Source organism: Hyaena hyaena, unplaced genomic scaffold (genome assembly GCF_003009895.1).
Source record: "Hyaena hyaena isolate Hyena2069 unplaced genomic scaffold, ASM300989v1 scaffold_73, whole genome shotgun sequence".
Taxonomy (NCBI): Eukaryota; Metazoa; Chordata; class Mammalia; order Carnivora; family Hyaenidae; genus Hyaena; species Hyaena hyaena.
The window spans coordinates 237,323-256,096 of NW_024080705.1; the positions used below are offsets into that span (position 1 = coordinate 237,323).

Genomic DNA, 18,774 nt, shown 5'->3' on the forward strand with positions numbered 1-18,774 from the left:
GGGGGGGGGGGGGGGGGAGGGGCGCAGCAGGGGAGGGGTGCAGCAGGGGCGGGGCTCCTCAGGAGGAGGTCTGGGGTCTTTTTCAGGAGGCCATACTCTGACTCTGGCCCGCTCCTGAGGCACGGCCGACAGCTCATCTGGTCCCGCGAGCTGAGCAGTTTCTGGTCCCTCTTCCTCGAGCACCACAGGCCTGCTTTGAGATACCGTAGTTCAGCCTGGGATGACTGAACACGGGTTCCCAATGGTGTGGGATTTTCAACCACCTATCCGGCCCCACAGCGCTGCTCCTGGACCTGGCAATGGTGCCTATGCGAAGGGTTCCCACGGCAGCCAGGCACAGTGCATTGACAGACTGGTGACGTCCACGTGGCACATGGTGGGGGCGCACCAGCACGCATGCCTAGGTGCTATCCCTGCCCTGCGGAATGTGCCAGGTCCTCCGTCAGAGCCAGGGGTGCTGGGGCTCTTAGGGGACCCCACTCTGCCCTCCATGCAAAAGACACTGTCCTCTGGGACCCCAGGACCCTGCTCTTTGCAAGCCACCCCCTGTACCTTGGCCCACAGAATTCCTGCCTGAAGGCATGCATGTGATTTGAGGGCCTGTGCTGGCATCTCCTAGTTCGGCACCCCTAAGGAGTGACATCACTGCATGTGCACCCCGGTGGTAGTTGTTCAGAATGGGTGGTTCCTGGGACAGGCTGCTTGCAGAGGGATGTAAATGGAGTTGGGACTCGCAGGCTAGACTGTCCACACACAGGTATGTGAGGTCTGGAGCGGACCTCTGTGCCTGGTCCTGACCTCTCAGCTGGCAGGGAAGGGCCTGGGATACACGCCTTAAAAGAGTGGTGGTCTATTAGTGATGTCTGACGCAAGCAAGGTGTGAAGAGCAGATAGCTGGTTTTTTTAATGATTTTTTTAAACGTTTATTGGGAGAGAGAGCGCACGCACGTGTGCACACACGAGCAGGGGAGGGGCAGAGAGAGAGGGAAAAAGAGAATCCCACACTGTCAGCGTGGAGCCCAAATCGGGGCTTGAACCCACAAACCGCGAGATCATGACCTGAACTGAAATCAAGAGTCAGATGCTTAACCAGCTGAGCCCCCCAGGTGCCCCACAGATGGGTGGTTTTAAGTTACACCTGCTGCATGTCAGCCCTCCCTGCTCACCCAGCATCAGGTTCCTTCCCCCTCCTGTCTGGCACTTTCATTCGGCCTGGACTTTCCCAGGGAAAGAGTGCCCACCCCCCTCTAGGGAAGCACCCCCTGCATGTCTGAACGGTTCTGCTCGTTAGACCGTTCTTCCCTATGCACAAAACTGCCTCCGAGGCACTCCTACCAGGACGGCGACTTGCCCAAGGCCGCAGAGCCACCCAGTGGCGGCACCCCTGGGCCCGTGGTGCTGCTGTGGCCTCTCTTCCCTGAGCTGGTGCTCCGAGGAGCCCAAGAGCGAGCGAGGCCAAGGCAGGGAGGCTGAGGGTCGAGCCTCTGCGGCTCTGCTCCCCCATCCATGCCCTACCCCCAGTCACCGGGCCCAGGAGAGGGCACAAGAGGGCGGCTTCACCGTCCTTTCCCAGAGAGAACCAGAAAAACACAACACGCCATTTTGGGTCCAAAATAAAGCACCAAGGACAATGTTAATAAATACATAAACGGGTAGAGATTTGGATCTCAGAGGCACAAGAAGTTACACCCCTAAGGCAGGCAGGCTGGGTCTCATGGGAACGATTCCGTGTGCACCCCAGCGTCCCCGGGAGGGGTGGAGGGGATGGCTGGGGGCCCCTCCGGGGTCTCTGCTCTCCAGGGGTTGTAGGGGGGATCCACTGTTCCTAGGCCTCTAGCTGGCTCGGAATGGCGCCCCTGCCCCAGGAGGAAGACTGGCAAGCACCTCTGTCACCTGCTGACAAGTCCGGGAGACCCTCCGCATGACTGGGAATAAAATAAGGACCCTTGGGAGACACACTGGCACCCCACGTGGCTTCCTGAGGGCCAGGGGGTCCAGGGAAGTTACCTGCCTTTGGAGGTAACATGGAGGGTGGCCGAGGCCCCACAGCACTGTGAGTCAAGTCTCCTCCCTCCCCCCACCCCCAGGCATGGGACAAAGGCTCACATCCTGCCCTGGGGCCTGGGCCAGGGCGGGGGCAGTAAGGGGGGGGACTGTGGCCCTCAGCTTTGGGACCTGACTGCACCCCCTCCCACCAGCACCACAAACTCCTGGCCCAGCCCTGGCCAGGCGGGAGAACACCCCCGACTCCAGCAGCTACGGTCTTTGGCAGAGAACGATGACTGACGGGACACAACCTGAGAACCTCTGTTGACGGGGCACAACCTGAGAACCTCTGTCCCTGGGTCCCACAGAGTCACTTTCCAGGTGGGGCCCCTTGCATGCCACAAAGTGATGACTGAAGCGGACACTCCCGGTTCAGCCAGGGGTCTAGCACCAGTTGTGAACGCCCTGGATGGCGAGGACACACGTGCCAGAGGATCTGGAGCCCCTTCTCTGGGCCGGGCGGGGTGAGGTTGGGAGGAATAACATGAGGTGCCATGTGCGTGGGCAGGGGCGGCCTGCCTTCCGGCCAGCCAGGGCCAGCTGGATTCTGGCCTTGGCCCCGGCCGACGGAGCAGTGAGGTGCTCCTGCTGTGAAGAGCTGGGCCTGAGAGCAACTAGCCTCCCACCTCCCCCAGCCCTGCAGCCGGAGCCTCATGGCCATGGTTACCCCCAGCCCCCTCCCTCGAGGACTGCCCTGAGAGTGCCCCCCGCTCACCTCCCCTGGGCCCTCTGTGCCTCTCCAGGCAGAGATGCCAGATAGACAGGACCCCTGGCAAAGGCAGGCAGCTGGAAGGATCCAGAGTGGGGGAGGAGGGGGTGCTAGCTGACCTCAGTCCTGCCAGGAGACAGACAGGAGCCCCTGAGAGGTTTGGCTCTGTCACCCCGGCTGCTTGCTGAGGCATCTCCGCTTAGGGCCTTCCCTGACCATTTTCTTGCTCAGGCACCCACATCACGGGGTCAAGTGTCACAGCCCCAAACTAGAACAACAAGAAGGCAAATAATTTAGAAGGAAGTCTGTGTTTGCCCCTGCCCCGCTGTGTGCCCCCTGAGCCGGCGATCTCCAGGGCGGCACACAGTGTAAACCTGACTGGCGGGATAGGCAAGGTGGGGGCTCAGGTCACCAGGGAGGTGGCGGGGAGGCTGCTGGCTGGGTGCTTCGGGTCTTCCCTGAGCCGCCCCTTTTCCTCGGAGGCCGGCCCAGGTGCCCTGGTCCAGCCCCAAGGCAGTCCCCGGGGGGCGCTGGGGGACGTGCCCTCGGGTGCTCCGGTGCTCAGCTTCTGGGGAGTAGAGCGGTGCTGGGTCCCTGGAGGACTGGTGCCCAGAGGTCCCGGGAGCTGTGTGGGCCGGTCATCTGCTCCCGTGGTGGGTTCCCCAGCATCCAGGGGGGACTCAGGACTCCCGGGAGAAGAGAATGGTGGCGGGGAGGCCAGGCCAGGGTCCGGGCTGGTGTCGGGGCCCACGGCCCTCTTGGAACAGGACTCACAGCACAGCCGGTGGAAGCCGGGGATGGAGCAGTAGCGGTCGAGGACTTCCGCCTGGCAGAAGATGGACCGGTCCCCCGCACAGGGCTCCGCTGCACACACAGCACAAGGACCACTGCTGGGAGGATGCCTCCACCTCCCTCTCAGCCCCCCAACCGCCAGCCTCCAGCTCCGGGCCTTGCTCCACCTGCTCTAAAGCTGTGCCCCAGAGGGCGCCGCAGGGAGGCCTGAAGGGAGAGGCTGGCTGGCATAAGAGCCCTTGTTTTCTGGAAGAGGAACTAAAATCCCTGAGAGCAGTGGTCCTCAAAGTAGGGTCTCCACACACAAAGCATCAGCATCGATGCCAGTTCTCAAGCCCCATCCAGACCTACTGAGTCAGAAGTTCTGGGCGTGGGGCCCAGCTCTGCGTTTTGACGAAACCTTCAAGTGATTCCAATGCGTGGACAAATCTGAGAACCACGGGCCTACATCGTCAGTCGTCAGATGCGACTGCAAAGTGCAACCCCCCAGGACTTTACAAATAGGGACTGCTCACCTTGCACGCCCAGGGAGACGGACTGGTCAGTGTGGCCTGGGCGCTGGGTGGTCCTGACCCACAGCAAGGCTTGGAAACCCTGCTCCCGATGAAGTAGGAGCCCTGGTCCCCTCCCAATCCACCCAAAGAAGCCGATCCACTCGCAGATGCCCAGATAACCCACACTTGTGACAAGCCGATGCAACATCCTGTTACCCGCCCATACCCATTTGGAACAGTAAGCCCTCCACGAACAAACTTGGAATCAAGCAGATCTGGGTTCCAATGAGGCTCTACCACTTAGAGTGTGAGCCCTTGGGAAAGTCACTTAAGCTCTCCAACCCTCAGTTTCCTCCCCTATAAAATGAGAATAATGCTAGACATGTACCCACGAACAATAACGTTATGATTCTAAATACCATTTATAAAGTTCCTGGCATATAAGGATGCCCACTCTACAACGTTCATTTGCTTTGATTCAAATGTCATCTAAAGATGATTTTGTGTTTCTATGATAGTTCCAGGTAGGTCTCTCCAGACAATGTGAAGGCAGAAACTTCGCTTTCTACTGATTTTTTCTGTGTGTGTGTGTAGGGAAGGGGCAGGGGGCTAGAGGCTGGTTTAGGGCAACAGGAAAAAGATTAGGGAAAAAAAGGAAAGCCAGTGGCCTCTAGATGGCGCCCGAATTCTAGGACCAGAATCCGAGCCTTCCCCTTGCTCCCGGATGGGAAACACAAGGAACTCAGGCACTTGCGCAGCCTGCTTCTCAGAACAGGGTCAGGGCAGCAGCCAGGCTGGAGCCAGAAGATCCTCTGTGTACATCTAGTGAGGAGATGAGCTGAGTGCAGAGGCCTTTAGGGATTTGCACAGGGTCACATAGCCAGTTGGTCCTCCAAATAAAATTTACGGTTTGTGATTTTTCTGCTACTTGTCTTGTCAGACCCTAGTCCTTGAGAAGACGAAGTAGGAAAAGAGAGAAAGTATCTAGGAAGGAAGTATAGGGTCTGGTATATAGCAGATGCTCACTTAACATTAATGGATGGATGGATGGATGGATGGATGGGTGGATGGATGGGTGGGTAGATGGATGGAGGGATACATGGATGATGAATGGATGGAGGATAGATGGATGGATACATGGATGATGGATGGATGGGTAGATGGATGGATAGATGGGCGGATGGACTAACTGACTTCTGATCATGAAGCAGAGAGAAAGTACTACTACTATTTCTGTTGTTATCTGAGAGCTAGGCAGGAGTGCATGCATTATCTCATTTAATTCCCTCAACAGCCCTACAAAGACAGCTCAGGTCTACTATTGCTTATCTCAAAACCTTGAAACCAGTTATGATTGATAATTTAGAACTTCTGAAGTTAGAAAAGTAATAGTCACATTATAGAACATCCGTAGTAGGGAGTGGAACATCCCCTTGTAACCACAGCAATGTTTCTGTAGCAAAAGAGTAACTGATCTCTTTTTGGGTCAGCTCAGATTCTGCTGCCAAATGAGTCTGCACCAAATTTAGGGAACCACTCACAGCTTTCAACACTGTGGAACCTCGGGTAAGGGGCTGTGGACCGGTATGGGCAGCACCCCAAGCTCATGGCTGGGGACCCTGAGGCTCCAGGAGGCTGAGGTCATGTGGACAGACCGGAAGCTGGGGCTTGTCCCACTGCACAGCCTGTGCTTGGGACATGGCGGCCCCTGGAAGGTTTGGGGCTGGGGATTGGGTCCAGATATATACGTACATGATGATATCTTGTTAATGGGATGTAAGGGCCCAGACTGTGGCACCCACTGTCCTTCTGGGGTCACAGGTTCCCGAATGTCAGCCCTCGCTGTTGAGTTCTGGAGATTTCCTGTGGGTGGGGAGAAGCAGCTCTAGTATTGGAGATTTCTGGGGGGTAAGGATGCAAGCCGGGCTGGGTTTCACGTCTAGGCCAGAGGAGCCAAGCCTGCACCTCCCCATCCTCTCCAGCTCACCTCCACAGGGGGGAAGGCTGCAGACCTGGACAGTGTCCGGCTTCTCGCCCTCACACTGCCCAAGGCTATTGGCGTTGGTCCGGCACACCACCTGCCGCTGCTGGATGCCCTCCCCGCAGGTGGCGGAGCACTGTCTCGGGAAGGCCGGGGCCAGGTCAGGCCACAGTGGCCGGGGAGGGGCAGGTGGGGAGACAAGAGGAAAGGGGCAGTGAGCTCCAGAGTCCAGCCAATGGCCAGGATGGAAAGATACAGAGGAGGGCGCCGGGTTTCTACCTGACCAGAGGGACATGCAAAGGCCGCTCGCTCTAAGTAGCCTCAGCAAGACAGAACACCAGCTGCCCCTAGTCCTGCACCAGGCGAATGGCCGCTGCCCTCAGCTCAGAAGCCCCTGAACCTTCCTGTCACCTATGCGGTGAACCCTGGTTCGGGAGGGCACCTCCGGGACTGCATTCCAGCACTTCTGCCTGTGTCTGCCATGTCTGGCCTATGCCTCCTGGGTCCCTAAATATTTCGTGGATCATTCATGCAAACTCCCCTCTTGAGATCCACCAGCCTGAGGGACACGGAGCAGGCTCACTCACCTGATGATATCTTAATAATGGGATGTAAGGACCCGGACTGTGACATTTGCTACACTGGGAGAGCCAGGGGACAGGGTCCCCATGAACCTCATTAGCTCTGACATTCAATGCCTCTGCATCTCAACACAGTAAAACACAGCTGCCAGAGGCATGTTCACAAGTGTCCCCTGGGGCGCCTGGGTGGCTCAGTCGGTTAAGCATCTGACTCTTGATTTCAGCTCAGGTCATGATCTCACGGTTGGTGGGTTTGAGCCCTGTGTCGGGCTCTGTGCTGATGCGTGGAGTCTGCTGCTTAGGATTTTCTCTCTCTACCTCTCTCTCTGCCCCTACCCAGCTCATGCTCTCTCTTTCTCTCTCTGTCTCAAAATAAATAAATAAACTGAAAAGTGTCTTCTGGGGCACCTGGGTGGCTCAGTCAGTTGAGCATCCAACTTCGGCTCAGGTCATGATCTCAGGGTTCATGGGTTCAAGCCCCATGTCAGGCTCTGTGCTGACATCAGGAGCCTGCTTCGGATTCTGTGTCTCCCTCTTTCTGCCCCTCCCCGACTCGTGCTCTGTCTTTCAAAAATAAATAAATAAATAAATAAAACATTGAAAAAAAAGTATCTTCTTCCCCAAAAGGGAAAGGCGTGGGAGCAAAGGCAAACAGTTTGCAAAGCCAGCTGCGCACATCATCCTGGGGCCTCACCTCCTCTGAGAGATGGGGTCTGGCGGAGGCTCCCAGAAAGCAGGGCTGCCTGGCGTGACCAGGCCACAGGGCCGGGGAGGAGCCACAGAGGTGTGTTTCTCCTGCTGGGCCAGAGGGGGACAGGAGCATGACAGGCCACCCAGACTATGGGACTAGATGGCTCGTTCACCAAGGATGATAATGACAACAGCTCCTGACACTCTGTCTGTCCGTCTTACAGGAGCAACAGTCTTCTACCACCTGTCACCTCGCTGTCAGTTTTATATAAGGGTCCTTGTGGGCCAGCAGTCTTTCTGTTTTATATTAAAACAAATAAAGCTATACGTTATGGAGAAGAAGATAAAATCTGCCTGCGTTGTGTGGGGATTTGGGGTATTTAAAAATACTCTTTCTTCTGCAATATTCTAAGCATCCAGAAAAGCATGAGGAAGTTGGTCACTAAAGCCTGTTCGAATACCACCAGCAGCTTGAATATATCAGCATTCCGGCAGATTTTCAAATACTGTGCTGCACCTCTTTAAACTTTAAGTGCATGGGGTCCCATTGAAAGTGATCTGCCTTCGTATTTCAGTATTTTTCTCACCTATTTCTCTGAGGTTTATCCACATTGGCAAGTATACTTCAAGCTTGTCTTTTTCAATCTGTGGTATTTTATTGTATGACCAGATGATGTTTTTTGGGGTCCAATCTCCTAGAGATGGACATTTAGGGTATTTCCTGATATCCCGCTATTACAAGAAGCATTGTTGTGCTTATCTTTGTGACCAGAGGTTTTAAAACTTATGGTATATATATATCATATATATATATCATATATATATATATCATATATATAATAACACTGACTATTTTAACCTTTTTAAGTAACAGTTCACTGGCATTAAGTACATTTACAATGTTGTACAATTCTGGATGTTCTACATCCAGAACTTTTTCCTTCTTCCTAAGCTGAAACCCTGTCTCCATTAAACACGGACTCCCCAGACCCCCTCCTCCAGCCCCAGGCACCCACCACCCTTCTCCTTTCTGTCTCTATGAATCTGACCACTCTTGGTAAGTGGAATCATACAGCACTTGTCATTTTGTGTCTGGCCGATTTCCCTTATCATAATGCCTTCAAGGTTAAAATCAAATGGATTTTTTATGAAAAAATTTTTTAATGTTTATTTATTTTTGAGAGAGAGAGGGAGAGAGAGAGAGAGAGCATGAGCAGGGAAGCAGCAGAAAGAGAGGGAGACACAGAATCCGAAGCAGGCTCCAGGCTCTGAGCTGTCAGCACAGAGCCCAATGTGGGGCTCAAACCCACAAACTGTGAGATCATGACCTGAGCCAAAGTTGGACGCTTAACCGACTGAGCCCCCCAGGACCCCACTTAGAATACATTCTAACTCCTCACAAAGCCCTGCAGGACTGACCTCTGCCTGCCTCTCTGTCATCCCAAAGCCCCTGTCCCTTCCATTCAGCTCCAGTCCCATTGTCCTTTGGTTTCTGGAATACCGCAAGGGTCTTCCTGTGGCTCAGCCTTCAAGTCTCAACTCAAATGTCACCTCCTCAGGGAGGTCCTCCCAGATATATTACCCCCATTTACTTCTGCACAGCTCCAACTGCATCTGTAAATGCTTTTGTTATTGGCTTAGATCTCTCTCACTGGACTGTAGGCTACATGAGGACAAGGGTCCTGTCTGTCTAGCGGATGACAGATTCCAGGCATTCCTAGTACAGTGTGCCTGGCACGAGGCTGGCATTCAGTAAATATTTCTTAAATGCAAGTAAGTGCTTGTTTGCTCACCTATGTCTCGGGGGTATTAACCCATGCCACCTAGTTCTGGCCCAGTTCTAGGTCAGAGCACACAGTGAATGAATATAAAGGCCTAGCTGAGGCCCATGGCCCAGCATACGTAGGAGCTGTTGGACTTGGATTTTAGAAAATGCAGATCAGATCAGATCAGATCAGATGTGGGGAGAGAAATTCAGGCAGAGACTCTCTGCCAGCAGGGGGCACCACATCTCTTAGCAGCTCCCCACCCAGACCCACCTTTCCTTCCCCCTCCCCCACCGGACTCCCCAGAGAAGGTGTCCCCTGGCCCAGCCCCTCCCACCCTCTGAGAACAACTCACCTGGGACCAGGCTCCCATGCGCCACTGGGCTGGACAGGGCACGCGGAGGCAGGGCCGCCGGGCCTCAGGCCGGTCCCCAGGGCAGGCCTTGGCCGGCATGGCCTTGTGGGTACCGTTGGAGAGGGGCAGCAGGCACTGCACCCCCCGGGTCTGCACCCCCAGCTTCCCGCAGCTCCGGCTGCAGGCACCCCACTCTTCTATCACCCACCTGGAGACAGACAGGGCAAAAGGTGGAGGGGAGGTGGGTCCATGAGGACGCTTCCTCCCAGGGTCGCTCCCGCCCCCTGAATCGCTAAGGCGGGAGCTGGGAAGTGGGTCTGAGCTCCAGAATGCTGGGAGCCAAGACAACTGTCCATGGCTCTGCCGCTGCCAGGCTGTGTGGCCTTAGGAGGTCACTTATGATCTCCTCCACTTCCTCACCTGAAAAATGCATGGGTATAATGCATCTTTAAATTGCACCCTGCATGCCCGCAGGCAAGTTACGAATAGCAGAATTCTTTCAACACTTGGTAAATATTGGAGTGTCTCCAGTGGCCAGGTCCTGTCCTAGTGCTGAGATACGCATGAGACTCATGGCTGGTAGAGTGGCGCCCCCGGCCCTGGGCCTCTTGGGACAACGAAAGGATTTGTATACTTAAAGCACCCGGCAGAGTGCATGCATGCAGTAGGCATGTAATAAATACAGGCGCTGTTACTATCACCATCAGCACCTGCAGAGTTTTGGTGCTGATCAGCTAAGCTGGTGGTCTGCCTCGTCTTTTAGCCACAAAGCTTCCAAGAGCACCATCAGCAGACACCACTGATGGCTTAGACAAAGACAAAAAGGGCTCTGGTGAGGTGGTGAGAGGGGCAGCCCCAACCCACCCCCCTCTCAGCTTCCTGAGACATCTTTTAGTGAATGAGGGCTCTTCTGGCCAACCTTTTCCTTTAAAAGACAAAACCAAAAAGGCCCCAAACTTCATTTAGCATTTTACGGTTGAGAAGCTGGGGTTGGAGGGAGGGCGTGATGTGCCCAGGATCCCAGCAGTCAGCGCCGCATGCTCTGTGGCCACAGACGTGGGCAGGGACAGTGGCCCGCATGCAGTGAGAAAAGGAAGTGCAGAGCACTGAGGGGCGGAGTATCCCGGCCTGGTTCAAGGCACAGGGAGGCCAGGGTGGGCTCTGCGCTGGTCCTGGCCCAGAGGTCTCCCCAGCCTGAGCTGCTGTGAGTCAGCCCGGCCGAGTTAGACCACTCAGACCCTGGAAGATTCCTGGAGAGGCTTGAAAGTGGACTCAGGGCCCGGCCTGGGGCCTGGGGCCTGGGGCTATCTCTGTGATGGGCTCAAGGCCACGCCTCAACTTCCCACAAAGTCATAGCTCTTCTCCGTCATGAGGCTCCCTTCAAATAAGCCCAAGAACGTGATCTTGTGCCCAAATGAGCCTGTCTCCTCAGGTCAGAGAACCCACTCAGGGGGTAGATGACAGCTGGGGGCCACTGGACAGCATCCTGGCCTGAGCCCCAGGATCTGGAAGCACTGAGGTCCATTCTACCTCATGGTCCCCTCGGATCACTGAGGGAAAGCTGTGTCCCCAAAGTGGGCCTGTTTCCCCATCTATAAAAGAATGCTGGAAGGGGCCTAACAAAAGAAGCACTGTTCTTCTGGGAGTGGAAATTAATCCAGAAACCCCACAGGGGACAGACGGAGGCGGATGCGGCTAGATCGGCAAGGAGCACAGCACTGGCCACGGACGGAGTCTGCCGTGTGGGCTGCTCTGCTCAGGGAGTCCTGGGTGCAGGGGCCGTGATCCTCAACACTCAGGGCCAGAGGAAGCGGCCCCTCCTCCAGGACCAGAGCTACGAGAAGGCCAGCGACGCCCACGGAGATGGGGTTGGGCTCCCAGTCCGTCCCCCAGGACACTCACGAGGGCTGGGCACACGGGTGCTGGTTGCAGCGCCGGCGGATGGGCTTGGGCCTCTTCCTGTGGTCGCACAGGTGCCGCTGGACCATGTGGTGGTCGCGTCGGCGCCGGCAGCCATATTTGGTGAACTGGATCCCTGGAGGGAGGATGGGCTGAATTGGGCCTGGTACCACCAGGCCCCAGCTGATCCACTGGGGCCTGTGCCTCGACACCCCTCCTGCCCAAGTCACTCTCTGAAGAAGCCTTCCTTGATCAGCCCATCTCATGTGTCCCTGGTATAGAGCCAGTGGTGCAGGGACTGGTAAGGGGGCACCTGGCTCTGGACAGCTGCCTCCCCACATAGCTGAGGAGCCCTTACAGGGCGCAGGCTTTGCCCCAGTACTGCTCCAGCCCTCCCAGCCCCATCCCCAAGGCCCTGGCCAGGTAGGCTGCCACACCCGAGAGATCTTTAAGGAGAAACTGAGGCACAAGCTAGGGACACAGAAAGGGGAGATAGGGTTGGCCCCCCGCCACTCCTGCTCTTGCCCTGCAGAGCCCCTGGGCTGCCCCACGAGGCAGCCAGATGGGCCGGGCAGGCCCGTACCTCCTCCGCAGGCCTTGGTACAGGGGGCCCAGTTCTTGAGCGCCCACTCGTAGGTGTCTGTCTCCTCCAGGAGCACGTTGTTACTCCCGATAAGGGGCAGCAAGTCTTCATGGATGATGTACTTGTAGGCCAGGCTGCTGCGGGGGCCACCCTCAGCTGGGGGGAGCACCTGAGGGGAGGCAGAGGAGGTGGCACAGGATTGGAGAGCAGAGAAGCAGGGCCGGCATGGGGGGGATACAGGGAGGAGGGGTCGAAGGAAGGATGTGGGGTCAGCAGCAAGCATGGCCTGGGAGATCATTCAGACCAGCGGCCATGCAGCAAACTCAGACTATGTACCAAGACTATGCACCAAGAATCAATGTGTGCTCATTGATCACTTCCCTTCCCAGAGACCTAAAGTTCTAACGAGGGCAGGAGCCATATTTGCTGGTCTGTCCTGCCTACCGGGGGCATCCACACTACCCGGCTCTAGCAAATGGTCTGTGAGACTCTTACCAGATCTCTGGTTGCAAATATTGTCTCCCATTCTGAGCTTGCCTTCTGTCTTCATAATGCCTTTTTGATGTACAAAAGTTCTAAACCTTCATGAAGACCAATTTACCTAGTTTTCTTGTGTTGCCCAGGCTTCCGGCATCATAACAAAGATCCAAGTTCATGAGATTTCTCTCTCTATTCTCTCTAAGAGTTCTAGGGTTTTAGCTCTTTTACTTATATATGTGATCCAGTTTGAGCTCTATTTTGTATGTGGTGTGAGGTACGGGTTCAACTTCATTCTTTTACACGTGGATAGCCAGCTGTCCTGGCACCATTAGGTGACGAGATTATTCTTTGCCCACTGAATGGAATGGTCTTGGTACCCTCATTGCAAATCACTGGCCATAGGGGCATGGGTGGTCAGTAAATATAAGGTGAACAGAAAATACATACAGAATGAAATAATACACTGATACCAACAGGCTTCAGACCCTGCTCTCTCGGGCCTCTCTAACTAGTGAGGGTAGCACCGGGAAAACAGCCCGTCCAAGCTCTCTCTGGCACGAACCAGCCAGTGTCAAGGGCACCACGGACAAAGCCCCTCCTGGTCTAATCTCCTGCATGAATAATCCCTCTCCATAAACCCTGGTCCATGGTCTAGGAAGAAGGGGTGTGGGAGGAGGTGGACCCCAGCAAGGACAGTGACTCCATCCCCCTCTCAGGAGGCTGGCAGCATGGGCTGGCACCCCGCCAGGTCCCTCGCGGGCAATGCCATAATGCAAGCAGACATCGGGTGATGCCAGGGCAACAGGAGGAACCAACACAGGTGTCCCCTCCCACCCCCGGGCCCTATTTCTGATGCTGCCTTAAGGAGAACAGACTCCCCCTCAGAGTTAGACAACTGTTCCTTTCTCCCTCCTCATAAGCCATCCGCCAGCCTTTGTGCGCAGAGGGCACCCAGGCCTTGGCCTTGACCAGCTGCTAAAGACACTGCAACAGGAGGCCTGTGCTGGCTCAATGGTGAAGACAATGAGCTGGGGGGGCCTGGGCGGGGGCAGCAAGGGGGTGGACCATTCCGGGCGGGGGCTCACCAGGACGGCAATGGCTTCAGGCAGGGGCCCACTGGTCTTGAGGCTTTCCTTGGCGTCCTCCACCACATACTCCCACTCCAGGCCCATGGCGGTAAAGGTCCGGCTCATTGCTTCCTTGCCCTTGGGGTTGAGGATGAAGCTGCCTGTGACCTGGTTCTTCACCGCTGGCCATGGGGAGAGGGTCACACAGATTTCTATTCCCCTCCACGGGAGCACTAGCCAGACCTCCTCTGGGACTTCGAGACCTTCCTCATGAGTCCCCAGGGGCTCCCTATGACCAGGCACCCCTTTCCACCAGAACCTTCCCCAGTCGGATGAGTCACCACGCTGTCTGCACATAGCGTCCCTGCCCCTAGACCCTGGCATACCCCATTCTTCCCACTGTCTTCCCTTCTTCCTGTCGGACTACTCTTCATCCATATGTGAGGCTCAGCACAATATCCCCTCCTCTAGGAAGCCTTCTTTTTTTTTTTTTTTTTAAATAAGTTTCCCTTTTTAAATATATATTTTTATTTTTAAGAGAGAGCAGGGAGGGGCAGAGAGAAAGAGAGACAGAGAATCCCAATCAGGCTCCATGCTGTCAGCACAGAGCCTGATGCGGGGCCTGAGCCCACGAACCATGAGATCACAACCTCAGCCGAAACCAAGAGTCAGATGCTTAACCAACTAAGCCAGCCAGGCGCCCCCAGGAAGCCTTCTTTGATTGCTCAGTCCAAAGGGACCTGCCCTCCCTTCTACAGCAGAGCATGAGGCTAAGAGTACAGGCTCTGGTGCCAGATCGACCTGGGAAGTTACTTAGCCTCCCTGTGCTGCCTCCATTTCACCATCTGTGAAATGGGAATGGTAATTATACCTAGCTCACAGGGCCATGGCCGCATGAGGACAATCACAGGACCCCACTCCCACCAATCTGCCCTGGGACCCTTGGGGACAATTAAAGGAGTCCATGTGTGTAAAGAACTAGGCGGAGTGCACGACAGGCAGTAAATGGGAGGCATTTTTACAGCCACCAGAAGAGCACCCAATATTTAGCATTGTTGTCTGTCTCCCCCCCAGCCTGCCAGTGTATATCCTCCACCTTGGTGTCTTTGGGGCCTGGCACGGAACAAGTTTTAAAAACATCTGTAGATGCCCACCCTTTGAAGTCCTGCTGAGTGACTAGCTCTTTACTTGTTACCCAAAGGTGTCGGGCGGCAGGTGAGTGGGAGGTACACAGGTGCAGATGGCCTGGCAAAGGCCCCTGTGTCACGGCTTTGGCCACCCTGGAGGCGGTAGGCTGGGGAAGGGCTGCAGACTCGGAATCGAGCCCCCCAGCCCAGGTGGAAGAGCAAAGGCTCTAGAGACCTGGGGTGTCCCTGCCTGGTGCCAATGGCAACCATTCAGCGTAATTATGACCAGAAGGGCCAACAATTCAGAGCACTAACCATGCACTGGTCACTCCGGTACCCGCCTCAATGGAATCCTCACACTCATCCCAAGGCTGGCGCTATTATTAGTCCAGATGGGGACTTAGAGACCCGTGAGGGACAAAGGTGTGTCCCGGACCCACAGAGCGCTGGTGGCCCTGCTGAGCAAGAGGAGAGATGCCCTCTCATCTCTCGATGCCTGAGCCCCCCTGCTCCCAGAATCGCCAGACCTAGAGCCAGAGCCGGGCCCGGCCTCAGATCTCCCCACGGCTCTGTCTGCTACGGCAGCCGGCGTCCCTGGCCCTGGCTGTCCATCCACCGTTCCTGGGGCGGTGGGCTGGACTCTGCGTGAACCTCACCACCCAGGCCTACCTCTGAGTCCCGGCCCTCCCCCTGGCCCCACTCTGTGCCCTGAACAGCTCCAGCCTCGTTTTACCACGCTTCCTTCCCTTCATTAGGCTTCACAGATTCTGCATTTTTTACACATGGAAGGTTTGCAGCAGCCCTGCACCAAGCGAGTCCATTGGGGCCGTTTTTCCAACAGCATTTGCTCACTTTGTGTCTCTGGGTCACAATTTGGAAATTCTTGCAGTGTTTCCAACTCTTTCACGATTATTAACTTTGTTTGTCATGGTGATCTGTGGCCAGTGATCTCTGATGTTACTATTACAAGTGTTTGGGGACACCATGAACCACGCCTATTTAAGACAGCACTCTTAATGGATAAATGTTGTGTGTGTTCCGACTGCTCCCAGATCAACCAGCTCTGTCCCTCTCCTTGGGCCTCTCTGTTCCCAGAGACACGACGCTGTTGAAACTAAGTCCGTTAATGACCCTACAATGGCCTCTAAGCGTCCAAGTGAAAGGAAGAGTCACATGTCTCTCACAGTAAATCTAAAGCTAGAAATGATTAAGCTTAGCGCAGAAGGCATGCCAAAAGCCAAGATGGGCCAAAAGCCAGGTCTCTTGGGCCAAACAGTTAGCCAAGTTGTGAATGCAAAGGAAAAATTCTTGAAGAAAGTTGAAAGTGCTACTCCAGGGGCGCCTTGGGGGGCTGAGTCAGTTAAGCATCTGACTTCAGCTTGAGTCATGATCTCATGGTTTGTGGGCTCGAGCCCCACGTCGGGCTCTGTGCTAACAGCTCTGAGCCTGGAACCTGCTTCGGATTCTGTGTTTCCCTCTTTCTCTGTCCCTCCCTCTCTCGCACTCTCTCAAAGATAGATAAACGTTGAAAAAAAAAAAAAAAAACATCAAACCAGCCACAACATTCCCTTAAGCCAAAACCTAACCCAGAGCAAGGCTCTAACTCTCTTCAGTTCTATGGAGGTCGAGAGAGGCGAGGAAGCTGCAGAAGAAAAGTTCGAAGCTAGCAGAGGTTGGTTTTTGAGGTTTAAGAAAAGAAGCCATAAAAGTACAAGGTGAAGGAAACAGTAAGTGCTGATGTTGAAACTGCAAGTTTCCCAGAAGATCCAGCTATGATAATTCATGAAGGTCCCTACAACAACAGATCTTCAGTGTAGACGAGACAGGTTTCTATTGGAAGGAGATGCCATCTAGAGCTTTCACAGCTAGAGAGGAGTCTCTGTGGACTGTCCCGAGGCCTCCATGAGGTAATGAATGACAAGTGCCAGCTCAAGGCCTGGCACACAGTAGATACTAACAGCCTGATTCTCTTCTTTGATGTCTTTTCAAGGGATCGAAGCCCCCACATTCCAGGAGCATCTAACGAGCTTGGACAGGGCCTTGGCTTTCACTGCCAAGACAGCCACCTGTCCCAGGCCTCTCCAGAGAGCACGCACAGACCATCGGGCACACGCATACACACACACGCTCACTCTCAGCTGCGCAGCCCGCACATTTCTAGGGTGGGCCTGCCACGTACCTCACAGCTGTGCAATCACATGGTGCATGCCAATGTCAGGGTTCCATCCCGCTTCCCTCCCTGCCCGGCTCCTAAGAGCTCTAACTCTCCAGGGAACTCATCTGGTAAACACAGGCGAGCGTGCCTGCACTGAGCCTGCCCTGGGTTCTAGAAGCCTCTGCCCCCATCCCCATGGAAGTCCAGGTGCAGCCTCCACTGAGCAGTCCTTACCGCTAGAGGACGGAGGAGCTAGAGGTACACAGACAGGGGTGGAGGCCGGGAGGGGTGGGAGGGCTGGCCGAGGAGGCCCAAGGGGCTGCTAGTATTACGGAATCATCTGCAGGGGTATAGCAGGAGGAGTGCCTGCAAGCTCCATCCTCTTCTTAGAGTCCATGGCCCTTCTCTCCTTGCCCCCTCCCCTCCCCTGGCCCCTGTTCTGGCACAATATCCCAGAGCCAGACAGGCAAGTGGGCAGGGAGCTGGCCAAGCCAAGCCCTCCCAACTCACACTCCCTCCCCGTGCAGGGTGGTGTGGTGGGCAAGGGCAAGAGCACGGGGCGGGGAGGCAGGAGAGCCTGGCCCAGACTGGCTCACCGTGCGGGCAAATCAGGGTACACAGAGGGGCCGTGATCCACCATGGACCTCAGTTTCCCCTTGTGCCTCTTGCCTGTTTGCACTACGCCCTCCAGGTGCCTTTCAGGTCAGGTTAAGGATCTACGTGTTCTCCTGGGGTGCAAGTTCTCCGGGAAGCTTTACAACATTTACTGTTATTGTGATGATAATCTAAAAATATGAACATCAGCATTTTTGTAAGATAGGAGCCTGCCCAGGGATGTTACATTTTGCATTCATGTTTATGAAGAATTGGTGACAAGCAGTGCGAACTGGTGAGCATAATCCATAAGGGGGGGGGGGGTCCTCTGGGACATGCAAAGGCCCAGTGACAGACCCCATGGCACCTGTGCCCTCTCTAAGGAGTCTGAACAGACGAGTGTAGGAGAGCCCAGCCACTCCCCAGTGTCGGGACCCTGCTCTAAACCATGCTGACGTGTTTTACACTGAGATGTAATTCACATACCACACACTCAGCCTTTGAAAGTGCGTGATTCACTGACTACCGGACCACTCTGGAATTCCAACACACTTCATCATGCCCATTCACAGATGCCCCCAACCCCCTCCCACCGGCCCCTGACCACCACTGATCTACTCTCTTGTGTCCACAGATTTGCCTATTTTGGACGTGTTCATTTTCTAACCACCAACTTAGCTGCAGCACAAACAGAACAAAGCAAACAAGCACCAAAATCTCCCCCATTATGTTCAATTTGAATTTTGTCGATTGATTTTGGGGCCCAAATTGTTCATCTCTCTTGGCTTTATGGTCATACAACTTGTATAAGTAGTGACTCAGTAATTGTGTTCAGGTGTCATTATAGTAAGAATTTAAGGATCCATGGGGCGGATTGCAAATTCCTCCTATTCTTGTGTGCATGCCTCTCTGCTTCTTTGCGCTGGGACTCGACCCCACTTCCCACCAAGAGATCATCTGTTTTTACACCTTGAGTCTGGGCATGGCCATGACACTTGCATGGGACAACAGGACATGACAAAGCACGACACAAGAAGAGACCTGGAAAGTGCTCACATGCTGGGGCTTGCCTGCTTTTCCCCCACTGAGGACCCTGTAACAGACACCACAGGAATAATCCCAAGGCTAGGCTGCTGGGGACATGGCCCTGTCACCCCCGTCACCCCAGCTGAGAGCCAGTACCAACAGCATCTACAGCCCCACCAGATGCTGCATTTGCATGAGGGAGTCCAGGCAGAGGAGCAGAAGCAGCACCAGCTGGGCCCAGCCCAAACTCACGGCCCACAGAACCATAAGCTAAGATAAACACTTGTTAGAAACCATAAAGTCCGAGGATGGTATATTAGACAGTAAAAGTTGACCGATACATTCTATGAAAACAGTTTTCCTTTGTGCAAAACAGGTAGACAGTGGCTGCCCCTGGGGAAGGAAGCTGATCCTGGAGGGCAGAGGGGG

The 18,774-nt window shown here is 54.9% G+C and overlaps 1 protein-coding gene across 2 annotated transcripts in view; it reads right to left on the reverse strand.

Moving 5' to 3' along the window:
• Positions 1-2,824: 2,824 nt before the first annotated feature.
• The window catches only part of ADAMTS14 (ADAM metallopeptidase with thrombospondin type 1 motif 14), a 78,340-nt gene continuing 62,390 nt past the window's right edge, over positions 2,825-18,774 (reverse strand). For both annotated transcript variants that reach the window (XM_039233304.1, XM_039233303.1), the window contains exons 16-22: positions 13,462-13,625; positions 11,897-12,065; positions 11,317-11,449; positions 9,415-9,622; positions 6,029-6,158; positions 5,794-5,904; positions 2,825-3,619 (exon numbers count right to left, since the gene is read on the reverse strand). In XM_039233304.1, the coding sequence (XP_039089235.1) occupies positions 3,159-3,619; positions 5,794-5,904; positions 6,029-6,158; positions 9,415-9,622; positions 11,317-11,449; positions 11,897-12,065; positions 13,462-13,625 (1,376 nt within the window). In that variant the 3' untranslated portion in view covers positions 2,825-3,158. The remainder of the gene's footprint in view (positions 3,620-5,793; positions 5,905-6,028; positions 6,159-9,414; positions 9,623-11,316; positions 11,450-11,896; positions 12,066-13,461; positions 13,626-18,774) is intronic.